At 53.0% G+C, this 15,329-nt stretch overlaps 1 protein-coding gene across 1 annotated transcript; it reads right to left on the minus strand.

Moving 5' to 3' along the window:
- Positions 1-5,988: 5,988 nt before the first annotated feature.
- Positions 5,989-13,286, minus strand: LOC123054230 (cytosolic sulfotransferase 5-like). The gene is made up of 4 exons (XM_044477989.1): positions 13,242-13,286; positions 12,026-12,734; positions 7,726-8,030; positions 5,989-6,075 (listed from the first exon to the last, which is right to left on the minus strand). The coding sequence occupies exons 1-4, from the start codon at positions 13,284-13,286 to the stop codon at positions 5,989-5,991; spliced, it is 1,146 nt and encodes a 381-aa protein (XP_044333924.1).
- Between the last annotated feature and the right edge of the window lie 2,043 nt (positions 13,287-15,329).

Raw genomic sequence — 15,329 nt, forward strand, 5'->3', positions numbered from 1 at the left:
TAAAAAAAAATCGTGCAAACATGGAGTGTCTTTTATCGGGGTTGAAGCAGTGGCGGCACCAGGAAATGAAGGCTGGGTATTCATCCAAATTTTTTTTGGCTCCAAATGTAGTATATGAACCAAACAACACAACACTAGCAATATATGAACAAAACAACACTAGCATAACGGCAATAGCAATATTTCAATGTATCAGACGATAACAATATGAATACATAAGTACCTTTTGATTAATAAAGTGATGATATCCTTCTTACAATATATTAAATCCCTTCTTCACAAAAGCATCTCCACTAGGACATCTTGTTTTATCCTTGAACAAATAGCAAACGAAGCAGAAAGCGGCTTCTTTGTCCACACTATACTCAAGCCACTTGTAATCCTTAAACCAAGAAGGAGAAAAGCGATGCTGTAATCCACTTATATCTCTATACTCAAAATTATGATTCTTTGGTTGACATGCCCCCAACTCGATGTATCTCCTTCTAACTTTATCCTGGTCATTGACATTGTACCTAGAGATGGGGATCTGTTTCCCAGGATCAGACTCAAGTGCTTCCAAATCTACTTCAAATTGAACTACATCATTTGCTTCATCATCTTCTACAATTGGGGTTGGGGAGCCAGCTGCACTCTCAGGTTCTGGGTGGCCATCATCAGGTTCATGTGCTTGCACAAGTGCCAGTTGTAGATTGCTCTCAATAGTAGGAGGAATGATACTACTGTTCTCAACTTCAACATCAGGAGGATTTGGTGTAGATGTCGAAGTTCTTTTATTTGCATTGGAAGCTCTTTCCCACAATGCAACAATACTAACACCCTTCTTCTTCTTCTTCTGTGATACAAGATCAGAAAAAAATACATCAGCAATCTAGTAATCTACTAAGTTGGTCGTGTAGCAAACTAGTGTTCGGATCGTTCTAAACAAATGAATATGAATGCATTTTACAGCACAAGCAATTTGTCCTGACACAGAAAAATCATTCTACAACATCATGAATAGCAGAGGAGTTGTACCGAATTATTCAACCAATAATATGTTCGCGCACTCAGTAGGCAGTAGCAGAGTGATGTGCATATTTGACAGCAACACAAGCAGCAATTTGTCCCCAAAACTTTAACCCGGAATACCCACCTTAGGCAGTAGCTCGTTGCATTCAAATCCAACACTAGCAGCAATTTGTCCAATTTGACTGCACTACCAATCCACCTACAGATAATAAAACTAGGAATTAGAAATTGGGAGCATGTGATTTGACTAGGAACTGGGAATTAGGAATTGGGAACTAGGACAAATCCAGCACTAGCTCGCTCTGTGATGCTCCAGGCGCTGCTACAATTTGACCAGGCGCTGCCGCATAAGCCCATAGGAATTAGAACTAGGAGAAGAGGAGAATAGAACCTGGTCCGCTGCCGGCCTACCGCTGGTCCCCGTTCAGCGGCTCCGCTTGCCGCTGCTTGCAATCAGTACTGGCCGTCGCCGCTGGCCGCTACTCGCCGCCGCCACCGCCGCTGGCCGCAGTCGCTAGGTTAGGTTGGGGACTTGGGGAACGGACGAGTGGGGGTTGGATCGAGTGAACGGGATGAGTGTAGCCGGTATCCTGTGTGGGCTATGGGCTGTGGGCCGTTAAATAAGACATGTATTAATTTTTTGGGGACAAACCTTGGGTATTCATATGAATACACGTGAATACCCCTGGCGCCGCCGATGGGTTGAAGATGTAGTTTGACTGTGATTTCCCCATTGTAGATGAGCTCGTGCGACTCCTTTTCCATGGACGATTCCTTGTTGGATGAGGAATTTGATTTCACCGAAGAAGAGGACATTGCTATGCTAGTGGCGATGCACAAGAGGAAGAAGCTGAAGCACGACAGTTCCATGTTTGGCCATGACACTAGTAGAAAAAGAACCTTTTATCCCGGTTCTAGAGGGCCTTTAGTCCCGGTTCTGGAACCGGGACTAAAGGGTCGTTACTAAAGGTCCCTCCCTTTAGTCCCGGTTCTTATACGAACCAGGACTAAAGGCCCTCCACGTGGCTGCTGCCTAGAGGTCTACCTTTAGTCCCGGTTGGTAACACCAACCGGTACTAAAGGATTTTTTTTGAAAAAATATTTTGAATTGTTTTTTGAAATATTTTCCCGATTTTCAAATTTCTGAATTGTTTTAACATCTAATCTCTAATCACCCCTCATCACTGCTCAATTTAATCTCTAATCAGGCCTCATCATTCCAAATCATCTAACTTCCCGGACGGTCACCCATCCTCCCACTCCCTTAGCCTGAGGGCACGCTTAACTTCCGGGTTCTATTCTCCCTCGTTTTCAAGTTTGCACTTGTTGTTTTCCTCACAATAGTAAGATGTCAATCCTATTAACCCTCAGGAGTTTATCTTGAGCATGAAGTCACAAATTTCACTGTTTGAGTTTGAAACTATTGTTCTAAAAATAATAATTATTTAGTAACACTAATATTTCCGATTCGTAATGCAACCGGGATTAATGCTTTTTTCTGGCCGAATCAAAGCCCCTGTTTTCTACTAGTGTGAGTTCATCAAGAGAGAACGGGTTGAGGCGCATGAGAGGTGCAACTATTTTGGTACACCATCCTTTTTTTTACATCTTCAATAACCATCATCTATTGAAGTTGAACTTTAACATCATCAAGATACATCATCTGTTGGAGTTACTTGTTTTTAGATGTAAAATACACCTTTTGATGATGTAAATTATAAATCTAGTTTTAGATCTCTAAATTTGTATCATCTATGTATATGCTCTCAGTCGAGTCGTCACTCATGGAAGGTGAGCCCTGGGGCATGGAGCTTGTTGGCGATGATCTCGTCAAGGTGTTGCGCCATCTCCGACGTCGTGTGATTCTTTTTTTTGAACGTTGACAGTAGAGCTGCCAAATTCATTGATCAGAAGAAGCGTTACAAGAACCCTCCGAGCAGGAAAGCACATCAAAAGGCTAGTGCAAAAAGAAAAGAAAGAAAAAAGGCCGGCACCACCACAAACTCAAGCTCCACCGACAAGCCATGTACACCATCGGGAACCATCGCTGGGCCTCCAAGAGGACGCCTCCAAGGAGGGAGTGATATCGAAGACAACACCGTCCCTCGATCTGGACTAGCCAAATCTTAGGTTTTCACCTGGAGACCACAAGCCATGAGGTACAAAGAGCAAAACGAGCTCCACAGCGGTACCTCCAAGGAGGAAGACGACACCCATAGGTGCCGTTACCGTCAGCACTGACCAGAACAGTGCAGGACTTTCATCCGAAGCCGAGTCTTCCACCAACACACATGGATCCGAGGTCAACCAGAGTTGACGTGAAGAAAAAGGCCATGCACACACTACCAGGAACAGACTTGTCACCGCCGCACGCAGAAACTTGACGAACACGAGCCAACCTGGCTGGGCCGCCCCGCCGCGTGCAGGCCTGGGCGCCAAACCAGATCCGGCCATCCTCAGCCTCCATGTGCAGATCTGGGCGAGGAACCGCACCGCAGTGCACAGGAAGAGCCGAGTTAGAACCGGAGCTGGCCGGCAGCACCGCCGCGCGCCGTGATTGGACGGACACCAAAACAAACTGACTGCGTCCGCACCGCCGCGCGCAAGGACAAGACCAGCTGAGCCGGAATTGGTGTGCTTGAGAACCTCCTCTGCGCTACAGCCGCTGTATGGCGCCGCTACTCCAGGAGATGGGCGTGAACATGCTTGAAGGAGAGCCCACCCGCATCCGCCGACCCCCACCGCACCGCCACCACCAACTCAACCCGGGCAACGAGATCCAGCGACTGTCACAGTCGCAGCGAGGCAGGCACCTCCGCAGGACGCGCGAAACGCGCCAGATCTGCGAAGGGACTGCCCCGGCCACCCCGAAGCACCCACGCGCCCGAGCTCGCATCCTGGCGCCCGCACTGCGTGCCGCGCCCCCCGCGCCCGCACCAGCACGCCACGCCCCCGCGCGCGTTGCGCTCGTCGTGCCCGTCGCATCCGCCAGCGCCCGCAGGCCGCGCCTGCTCGCCTCGCGCGCCGCGGCCGACGCGCCCGTCGCGCCCGCAAGTCGTGCCCGCAGGCCGTGCCCACCGCGCCTGCTCGCCGCGGCCGCCGCGTCCGCCAGCGCCCGCAGGCCGCGCCCGCCACGCCTGCTCGCCTCGCGCGCCGCGGCCATCACGCCCGTCGCGCCTGCAAGCCGCGCCCTCCATGCCTTCTCGCCTCGCGCGCCGCACCAAACGGCGTCTGCATGCCGCGGCCGTCGCGCCCCCACGCCTCTCCTCAGCCAAGTAGCCCCGCGCTGCCTGACCTCGCGAGAAGAAGGAATGCCCCGCCGCCGCCGACGCCGCGCGGGCTTTGCCCGACGGCGCTTGCTGGCGGCGGCAGGGGGAGGGGAGATCTGGGGAGGGGGAGTTGGTGTGGCGGCTAGGGTTTCGCCCGTGTCGCCCGCGGGGGGGGGGGGGGGGGGGGAGGGGACGACACGAGCGTTGAACCTGAAGCGACTTTGAGTTACCGATAGCGCCCAGTCACTGGCCGCGCCCTTCCTGAATAGCGCGCCGCATAAGCCCATAGGAATTAGAACTAGGAGAAGAGGAGAATAGAACCTGGTCCGCTGCCGGCCTGCCGCTGGTCGCCCGTTCAGCGGCTCCGCTTGCCGCTGCTTGCAATCAGTACTGGCCGTCGCCGCTGGCCGCTACTCGCCGCCGCCACCGCCGCTGGCCGCAGTCGCTAGGTTAGGTTGGGGACTTGGGGAACGGACGAGTGGGGGTTGGATCGAGTGAACGGGATGAGTGTAGCCGGTATCCTGTGTGGGCTATGGGCTGTGGGCCGTTAAATAAGACATGTATTAATTTTTTGGGGCCAAACCTTGGGTATTCATATGAATACACGTGAATACCCCTGGCGCCGCCGATGGGTTGAAGATGTAGTTTGACTGTGATTTCCCCATTGTAGATGAGCTCGTGCGACTCCTTTTCCATGGACGATTCCTTGTTGGATGAGGAATTTGATTTCACCGAAGAAGAGGACATTGCTATGCTAGTGGCGATGCACAAGAGGAAGAAGCTGAAGCACGGCAGTTCCATGTTTGGCCATGACACTAGTAGAAAAAGAACCTTTTATCCCGGTTCTAGAGGGCCTTTAGTCCCGGTTCTGGAACCGGGACTAAAGGGTCGTTACTAAAGGTCCCTCCCTTTAGTCCCGGTTCTTATACGAACCAGGACTAAAGGCCCTCCACGTGGCTGCTGCCTAGAGGTCTACCTTTAGTCCCGGTTGGTAACACCAACCGGTACTAAAGGATTTTTTTTGAAAAAATATTTTGAATTGTTTTTTGAAATATTTTCCCGATTTTCAAATTTCTGAATTGTTTTAACATCTAATCTCTAATCACCCCTCATCACTGCTCAAGTTAATCTCTAATCAGGCCTCATCATTCCAAATCATCTAACTTCCCGGACGGTCACCCATCCTCCCACTCCCTTAGCCTGAGGGCACGCTTAACTTCCGGGTTCTATTCTCCCTCGTTTTCAAGTTTGCACTTGTTGTTTTCCTCACAATAGTAAGATGTCAATCCTATTAACCCTCAGGAGTTTATCTTGAGCATGAAGTCACAAATTTCACTGTTTGAGTTTGAAACTATTGTTCTAAAAATAATAATTATTTAGTAACACTAATATTTCCGATTCATAATGCAACCGGGATTAATGCTTTTTTCTGGCCGAATCAAAGCCCCTGTTTTCTACTAGTGTGAGTTCATCCAGAGAGAACGGGTTGAGGCGCATGAGAGGTGCAACTATTTTGGTACACCATCCTTTTTTTACATCTTCAATAAGCATCATCTATTGAAGTTGAACTTTAACATCATCAAGATACATCATCTGTTGGAGTTACTTGTTTTTAGATGTAAAATACACCTTTTGATGATGTAAATTATAAATCTAGTTTTAGATCTCTAAATTTGTATCATCTATGTATATGCTCTCAGTCGAGTCGTCACTCATGGAAGGTGAGCCCTGAGGCATGGAGCTTGTTGGCGATGATCTCGTCAAGGTGTTGCGCCATCTCCGACGTCGTGTGATTCTTTTTTTTGAACGTTGATAGTAGAGCTGCCAAATTCATTGATCAGAAGAAGCGTTACAAGAACCCTCCGAGCAGGAAAGCACATCAAAAGGCTAGTGCAAAAAGAAAAGAAATAAAAAAGGCCGGCACCACCACAAACTCAAGCTCCACCGACAAGCCATGTACACCATCGGGAACCATCGCTGGGCCTCCAAGAGGACGCCTCCAAGGAGGGAGTGATATCGAAGACAACACCGTCCCTCGATCTGGACTAGCCAAATCTTAGGTTTTCACCCGGAGACCATAAGCCATGAGGTACAAAGAGCAAAACGAGCTCCACAGCGGTACCTCCAAGGAGGAAGACGACACCCATAGGTGCCGTTACCGTCAGCACTGACCAGAACAGTGCAGGACTTTCATCCGAAGCCGAGTCTTCCACCAACACACATGGATCCGAGGTCAACCAGAGCTGACGTGAAGAAAAAGGCCATGCACACACTACCAGGAACAGACTTGTCACCGCCGCACGCAGAAACTTGACGAACACGAGCCAACCTGGCTGGGCCGCCCCGCCGCGTGCAGGCCTGGGCGCCAAACCAGATCCGGCCATCCTCAGCCTCCATGTGCAGATCTGGGCGAGGAACCACACCGCAGTGCACAGGAAGAGCCGAGTTAGAACCGGAGCTGGCCGGCAGCACCGCCGCGCGCCGTGACTGGACGGACACCAAAACAAACTGACTGCGTCCGCACCGCCGCGCGCAAGGACAAGACCAGCTGAGCCGGAATTGGTGTGCTTGAGAACCTCCTCTGCGCTACAGCCGCTGTACGGCGCCGCTACTCCAGGAGATGGGCGTGAACATGCTTGAAGGAGAGCCCACCCGCATCCGCCGACCCCCACCGCACCGCCACCACCAACTCAACCCGGGCAACGAGATCCAGCGACTGTCACAATCGCAGCGAGGCAGGCACCTCCGCAGGACGCGCGAAACGCGCCAGATCTGCGAAGGGACTGCCCCGGCCACCCCGAAGCACCCACGCGCCTGAGCTCGCATCCTGGCGCCCGCACTGCATGCCGCGCCCCCCGCGCCCGCACCAGCACGCCACGCCCCCGCGCGCGTTGCGCTCGTCGTGCCCGTCGCATCCGCCAGCGCCCGCAGGCCGCGCCTGCTCGCCTCGCGCGCCGCGGCCGACGCGCCTGCTCGCCTCGCGCGCCGCGGCCGACGCGCCCGTCGCGCCCGCAAGTCGTGCCCGCAGGCCGTGCCCCCCGCGCCTGCTCGCCGCGGCCGCCGCGTCCGCCAGCGCCTGCAGGCCGCGCCCGCCACGCCTGCTCGCCTCGCGCGCCGCGGCCATCACGCCCGTCGCGCCCGCCATGCCTTCTCGCCTCGCGCGCCGCACCAAACGGCGTCTGCATGCCGCGGCCGTCGCGCCCCCACGCCTCTCCTCAGCCAAGTAGCCCCGCGCTGCCTGACCTCGCGAGAAGAAGGAATGCCCTGCCGCCGCCGACGTCGCGCGGGCTTTGCCCGACGGCGCTTGCTGGCGGCGGCGGGGGGAGGGGAGATCTGGGGAGGGGGAGTTGGTGTGGCGGCTAGGGTTTCGCCCGTGTCGCCCGCGGGGGGGGGGGGGGGGGGAGGGGACGACACGAGCGTTGAACCTGAAGCGACTTTGAGTTACCGATAGCGCCCAGTCACTGGCCGCGCCCTTCCTGAATAGCGCGCCGCGCGGGATCTGGAGGATGGGATTCACGTGGCCCGTTTTGTTGGCCTCCAGGTTCTTGAGGCGGCCGGAGCTGTAGAGCTTGACGATGTCGTGGACGGCGCCGGCATCCTCCTCGGCGCCGGAGAAAGGCAGCCCCACGAACCGCGCCAGCGCCCTGACATGCTCGGCGGGGTCACGCAGCAGCTCCTCGTACCGCAAGAAGAGCATGCTGTCAGGCCTCGCCGTGCTGTCGCTCCAGTAGCCGAGCATGTGGTCCCACACTGGTCCGTAGAATGCAGATTTTGTGAGCTTATGCACCCGAGCCTCACTATTTGTTGTTGCCGCGGTCTCGCCTTGCCTCTCTCTCACTGCACCTCCCGCTCGTTCTCTCTCTGACACAATGAAGAAGAAGATGAAGGAGGAAGAAGGATGCTGGACACAGGTGTTTCCCGGAGCACGTACTCCGCCCGCCGCACGAACGGCGTTGTATTCCACGAGCACGAACTCGTTCACCCCAGGCTACATCGCTACAACACCTTGATGCACACACCCGCGCTCTCTACAAACATGAACAGCCCAGCCGGCTTTGTAGTGCAGCAACTACGCAACGCCTAAGTCTTCACCGTGCATGCACCCACGCACACTTAGCCTTCATGCTAGCGATCCGTTCGGCCAGCACGCACGACGCTTCGGCCAGCTAGCTAACTCACACACATCTACTTATCCATCTAATGCATGCACGCATGACTAGTCAATTCACTAACCAACTAACTACATGCAGCAAGATTAGTACTAACATTTTTCCTTCTAATCTTGACTTGCCGTGACCCCGACTACATACGTCGAGCTCCATCTTCGCCGGTGACATATGCCTGGCGTCCCTCCGCGCCCCGCACGTACCGCTCGCATCCGACGAGCCTGACCGCACCAGTGCGTCCCGCATGTCCCGCGCGCATCCGACACGCCCGACGAGCCCGACAGCACCAGACGCTCACCGCGTGTGGCCTCCGCGTCCGCCATGGCAGCCGCCAGTGACAAACGCCGGAAGGATGTAGCCGAACTCGAGCACGGACTCGAGCACCACGGTGATATACGCCTCCTCCCAACGTCAACTGCACGCTTATATGCGCGCCCGCGGTCCCGGCGCGCCCGACGCGTCCAGTGCGCACCCATAACACGTACCGGTCGCGCCCGGCTCGCCGCCGCGTCTTATTGCCCTGCACCGCCTCGGCCTCAACCGCAGCGCAACACCTCCATGCCGCCACGCCGTGCCACCGCGCAGGTCCGCCGGGGCCGCCGCGGCTCCGTGCCACGCGCCTCCATGGTTGTCGCGCCGAGCCGCCGCGACCTCTGTGCCACCACGCAGGTCCTCCGCAACCTCCTCATCTCCGCGACCACCGTGCTCTTCGCGCACACGGCATCACACCGCACAGCCGCGGACTCACCATGCGTCGCTGTCGCCACGCACTCGCCGCGCGCCGCGGCCGATGCCTCCATGTCGGCCGCGCATGCCGTATCCGCCGCGGCCACCGCGGCCTCCTCGCCGCACCGCGCGCCTCCATAGACTGACACACGGCCCGGAGCTTCACCGCGCAGCCGCCGGCGAACACCGCCACCGCCGCCACGCCTCCGACACGGCAAGCACGCCCAAGACACCAAGCTCTGATACCAATTGTTGTTGCCGCCGCGGTCTCGCCTTGCCTCTCTCTCGCTGCACCTCCCGCTCGTTCTCTCTCTAACACAATGAAGAAGAAGATGAAGGAGGAAGAAGGATGCTGGACACAGGTGTTTCCCGGAGCACGTACTCCGCCTGCCGCACGAACGACATTGTATTCCACAAGCACGAACTCGTTCACCCCAGGCTACATCGCTACAACACCTTGACACACACACCCGCGCTCTCTACAAACATGAACAGCCCAGCCGGCTTTGTAGTGCAGCAGCTACGCAACGCCCAAGTCTTCACCGTGCATGCACCCACGCACACTTAGCCTTCATGCTAGCGATCCGTTCGGCCAGCACGCACGACGCTTCGGCCAGCTAGCTAACTCACACACATCTACTTATCCATCTAATGCATGCACGCATGACTAGTCAATTCACTAACCAACTAACTACATGCAGCAGGATTAGTACTAACTAAAGGAAATATGCCCTAGAGGCAATAATAAAGTTATTATTTATTTCCTTATATCATGATAAATGTTTATTATTCATGCTAGAATTGTATTAACCGGAAACATAATACATGTGTGAATACATAGACAAACAGAGTGTCACTAGTATGCCTCTACTTGACTAGCTCGTTAATCAAAGATGGTTATGTTTCCTAACCATGAACAAGGAGTTATTATTTGATTAACGAGATCACATCATTAGGTGAATGATCTGATTGACATGACCCATTCCATTAGCTTAGCACCCGATCGTTTAGTATGTTGCTATTGCTTTCTTCATGACTTATACATGTTCCTATGACTATGAGATTATGCAACTCCCGTTTGCCAGAGGAACACTTTGTGTGCTGCCAAACGTCACAACGTAACTGGGTGATTATAAAGGAGCTCTACAGGTGTCTCCAAAGGTACATGTTGGGTTGGCGTATTTCGAGATTAGGATTTGTCACTCCGATTGTCGGAGAGGTATCTCTGGGCCCTCTCGGTAATGCACATCACTTAAGCCTTGCAAGCATTGCAACTAATAAGTTAGTTGCAGGATGATGTATTACAGAACGAGTAAAAAGACTTGCCGGTAACGAGATTGAACTAGGTATTGAGATACCGACGATCGAATCTCGGGCAAGTAACATACCGATGACAAAGGGAACGACGTATGTTGTTATGCGGTCTGACCGATAAAGATCTTCATAGAATATGTAGGAGCCAATATGAGCATCCAGGTTCCGCTATTGGTTATTGATCGGAGACGTGTCTCGGTCATGTCTACATTGTTCTCGAACCCGTAGGGTCCGCACGCTTAAGGTTTCGATGACAGTTATATTATGAGTTTATGAGTTTTGATGTACCGATGTTAGTTCAGAGTCCCGGATGTGATCACGGACATGACGAGGAGTCTCGAAATGGTCGAGACATAAAGATTGATATATTGGACAGCTATATTCGGACACCGGAAGTGTTCCGTGTGATTTCGGAGAAAACCGGAGAGCCGGAGGGTTACCGGAACCCCCCCGGGAGAAGTAATGGGCCATATGGGCCTTAGTGGAGAGAGAGAGGGGCTGCCAGAGGTGGGCTGCGCGCCTCCTCCCCCTGGTCCGAATTGGACTAGGAGAGGGGGGCGGCGCCCCCCCTTTTCCCTCTCCCTCCCCACTTCTTTCGCCCTCCTAGTAGGAGTCCTACTCCTACTAGGAGGAGGACTCCTCCTTGGCGCGCCATAGAGGGCCGGCCGGCCTCCTCCCCTAGATCCTTTATATACGGGGGTAGAGGGCACCCCTAGACACACAAGTTGATCCACGTGATCATATTCTTAGCCGTGTGCGGTGCCCCCTTCCACCATAGTCCTCAATAATATTGTAGCGGTGCTTAGGCGAAGCCCTGCGACGGTAGTACATCAAGATTGTCACCACGCCGTCGTGCTGACGGAACTCTTCCCCGACACTTTGCTGGATCGGAGTCCGGGGATCGTCATCGAGCTGAACGTGTGCTACAACTCGGAGGTGCCGTAGTTTCGGTGCTTGATCGGTCGGGCCGTGGAGACGTACGACTACATCAACCAAACGCTTTCGTTGTTGATCTACAAGGGTACGTAGATCACACTCTCCCCTCTCGTTGCTATGCATCATCATGATCTTGCGTGTGCGTAGAATTTTTTTTGAAATTACTATGCTCCCCAACACTAACACCTAGCACTACAATGTTGCTTTGAGATCTGTGCTACACAACTACCTTATTACATGAAATTTTCTCTTTTTTGTTCCTCTCATATAAAACATGTCTTGAACTTCAAACTTTGCAGTACAACATAACTTTGTAACTAGAATGTGAGATAAAACTTTTAGATTTTTTTGTCCGATATAAATATGAAAAATAAGATATTTTTAATCAAATAAATCTCATTTTGTATATTTATGTTGGACCAAAAAATATGTAAGTTTTATCCCACATTCTACATAGAAAGCTTTGTTGTGCTGCAAAGTTGAAGCACAAATACATGTTCTATATGAGAGAAATTAATAAAAAAAGAGAAAATTATTTGCACAAATCGTGATGCAGGAATGAGTGGTTGAATAAGAAGTACCCGGATGCATAGACTCTAAAACATGTTTTCGCTGGTCCGTACGCCACCACGCCGCTGCACACGGCCCCGAAGACGTCGGCGAACGCCAGCTCGGGATGCAGCCGCCGGTGGAAGTGCCACCGCGAGACCACCATGTCCTTGGGCTGCCTGCAGACGTACGCGACCTTGCACCCGCCCCCGCCGGGCGCGGCGGCTCGCGGTATCATGGCCAGCGGCATGTGCGTGTTCATGACGCGCGGGGAAGGTAGCGCCTCGAGCTTGGCCTCCCCGCGCCGGCTAACGAATAGGCCCTCCAAGAAAGGGATGCACTGGTGCGGGTTGAGGCGTAGCAGCGGGTGCCCAGCGCCGACGGAGGGGTAGGCGCGCCGCGCCATGGTGGCGAACGTCAGCGCGTTGACCCACGTGGTTCCGCACTTGGGGAAGCTGGCAACGATGACGTCGTCCCGGCGGGGCTCGAAGCGGCGCTGTAGGGCGACGGCCGCCGGGACAGGCCACTCCGGCAGCCAGAACCCCTCGTAGAAACGGAGGTTCGGCAGGCCATTGTTGGGCCTCGGCGCGCTCGGCAGGGCGGACACAAGGTCGGCGTCGGCGTTCTCCTCCGCAAGCTGCACCGGCACACCGGAGACCAAGCCTGAGTCAACTTCAACGTCCGCGAAAGGTGTTGGCGCCGCCTCGCGTTGCAGCGCCGCTCCTTCTACCTCAAGCTGCCTTACACAACTCTTTTGAGGTTTCTCTCAAGAACACAAGAACACACACACACAAGAAACTCTACACACACGCACCAAGGAAGAAGCCCAACTAGCTTTGCCGTGAGGCACTTCCTTAGTGACACACCGTGACTACATTTTCCTCAGCCCTCTCTCTTCTTTTCCATTTACTCAGTGCAATATATATATAAGAAGGTAGGCACTCAAGCCATGCAAAACTCACGCCACTAACCCACTAACCAACTTCCTAGCTACATGCACGCACTACCCCAGCCGCCACACTCGGCCGCCATACCACGTACGAGCACATCCAGCTAACTTATCCCTGGATTCTCTCCATTATCTAGTACGACCCATGCAGCTACCCAACTAACACCCATGCATGCACTAAGGCACTAACTAATCTATGCATGGAACTAACTAAATATATTAGCTTTGCATATGTGTACACGTGAAGCACAACTCTGACGTGCACACCTGCCGCAGCTTGAACTACATGCATGACTCATCAATAACAAGATTAGTTCTAACAAAAGGGATGGGGCCGAGCAGCGAAGCACCAGGTGCCGTCGCCATTGATAATATTGATGAGAAGAGTATGGACACTAGTACGTAACGTGGTCGTTGTGCTATCTTGCTCTTGCAAAGGCACCGACTCATTGCCTGTAAATAAAGCGCTTCCAGATGCGCCAACGCACGCGGAGCACGTCGGAATAATTTATTCCTTTTGATTCCGACCGTGTCACCTACCGCGTGCACACCACGCATAAGAATTCAAGATCCATGCACCAAAACATTGTGATTTTGAATGGGATCAAATATGATTTGCTCCCATCGAGGCTTTATTTGTGAGCCCGTGGAGTCCTCTCCTCTCTGCCTGCCGCTCCATTGACCGGTGGCGGAGAGGGAATCCCGGTGCCTCTGCATTGACCGGTGGCGGAGAGGAAATCCCGGTGCCTCTGCTTCGGTTAGTAGTTTATAAGTTAGGATTTTAATCCTCACAGGTAAGACGTTTCGGCGGATGTTGGTGCTTCCTCTTCAAGTTTGTCTTTCGAGCGCCGACAACCACTCAAATTTTCCGCATAGCTCTATACCCTTTTCGTCCTGGCACATGTCGCCATGGCCTGCTGTCCAAGCTCTGTCCGACATGGCCTGCTACCCAAGTCCACACACACGTCGACGATATCAACACTACGACGCGTTGATCATCGGTGACTATCAGTGCTGCAAACCAGCCCTGGGCGTTGACTCGGTGCTGCAACTGGATGCTCATAGTGTTGCCAGTGCTACGACACGGCTTTCGCCGGCACTTCCAATCCTGCATTTGTGACGCAACACTGTTATGCGGCCCGTCGGTGGTTGCCCGTGCTACAATGCAGCGTTCCACAATGCTGTCAACGCTACGACACGGCGGTCGTCAGCGGCTCCCTGTTGTTGCAACGCAGCCCTCGGTGGCGCTGCTATGTTGCACACATGACGTTGGGCTGCTATGCGGCACGTCAGCGGGTGACGGTGCTGGCGGCATGTGATGCAACTGTCGGCGGCCGCTGTCAGTGCTGCAATGCAGCACTCGCCGATGCTACTATGTGGCCCATCGGCTGCACCGTGATGCGGCCGATGTTGTGAAGCAGACGTAGCACGCGTCGTCACTGATGGTGGCTGATGAATACGGCACACACAGTGAATTTATGTCCACCTCTGATGAATTAACATCTCCCTCTTTTGTAAATAGTAGTAAATGTGTAGTATGTGCAATCACGTTGATATACGGTAGGGTATTAATCGGAAGTTCAAAAATAGTAGGGTCTTAATTGCATGTGGACTCTCGGTAGTACATTTTTTTACAAAGATAGGGTAATAATTGCATGTTAATTAAAGATAGGGTAATAATTGCATGTTAATTGTCTAGTTAGCGCTAATGTCATTATTTGGTACCGTATATAAGCATGAGCACTTACTATTGAAACAGTGTAGGTCGTTGGATACACATGAGTTGATGCCTAAGATTAGTTGGATTTGCCCTTTCGGGTCTTTTAATATTGGTATATAAGATGTAGTGTTTAAATGACGAAATTACAACCAAAATAGCAATAAAATAAATAAGAAATGCCCGAGAAAAATTCCACAAGAAAATTATTGCACAAAATGTTTTTTTCTACAGCTCGGCATCGTGTCGTCTCCTTCCCATCTATGTATGTATCGACGTTGTTGCCTACTTTGTGTATAGCTGCCATATACTGCGCGCGTGGTTCTTGTTTTTTAACACAGTACAGACGCAAGCACTCATACATACGAACATATACCCCCTATGAACGAACACACGCACACCCTACCCCTATGAGCTTCTTCGGAAGACTGACCTGACATATATCTTTAGATTTATGAAGTCACTGTAGGCGCCTCGTCGTCGACGGGAACGTCTCCTCCCATTGAAAGAGCGTAGCTGAGAATTCTGAAATAAATCCAGAAATAAAACGAGCACCAAGACTTGAATCCTGGTGAGTAGGGATACGACTGTCGAGCGCGGCGATAGCGAGCTCGGGCGCGCGCGCTCCCGCTAGGTGGACCAATAGAGCGATACCGCGTGGGTGGGCCTCTGGAGCGGACCGTACACACTAA

This window comes from Triticum aestivum, chromosome 1A (assembly GCF_018294505.1).
Source record: "Triticum aestivum cultivar Chinese Spring chromosome 1A, IWGSC CS RefSeq v2.1, whole genome shotgun sequence".
Taxonomy (NCBI): Eukaryota; Viridiplantae; Streptophyta; class Magnoliopsida; order Poales; family Poaceae; genus Triticum; species Triticum aestivum.

What these genes read in the sequence shown, in the direction of transcription:
- LOC123054230 (XM_044477989.1), bottom strand. Translation starts at nt 13,286, where the DNA reads ATGGCGACGGCACCTGGTGCTTCGCTGCTCGGCCCCATCCCTTTT. An exon ending in GTACGGACCAGCGAAAACAT is followed by an intron (nt 8,031 to 12,025) that starts GTTTTAGAGTCT and finishes TCTACGGACCAG; the next exon opens with TGTGGGACCACATGCTCGGC. An exon ending in CCAGTGACTGGGCGCTATCG is followed by an intron (nt 6,076 to 7,725) that starts GTAACTCAAAGT and finishes TTCAAAAAAAAG; the next exon opens with AATCACACGACGTCGGAGAT.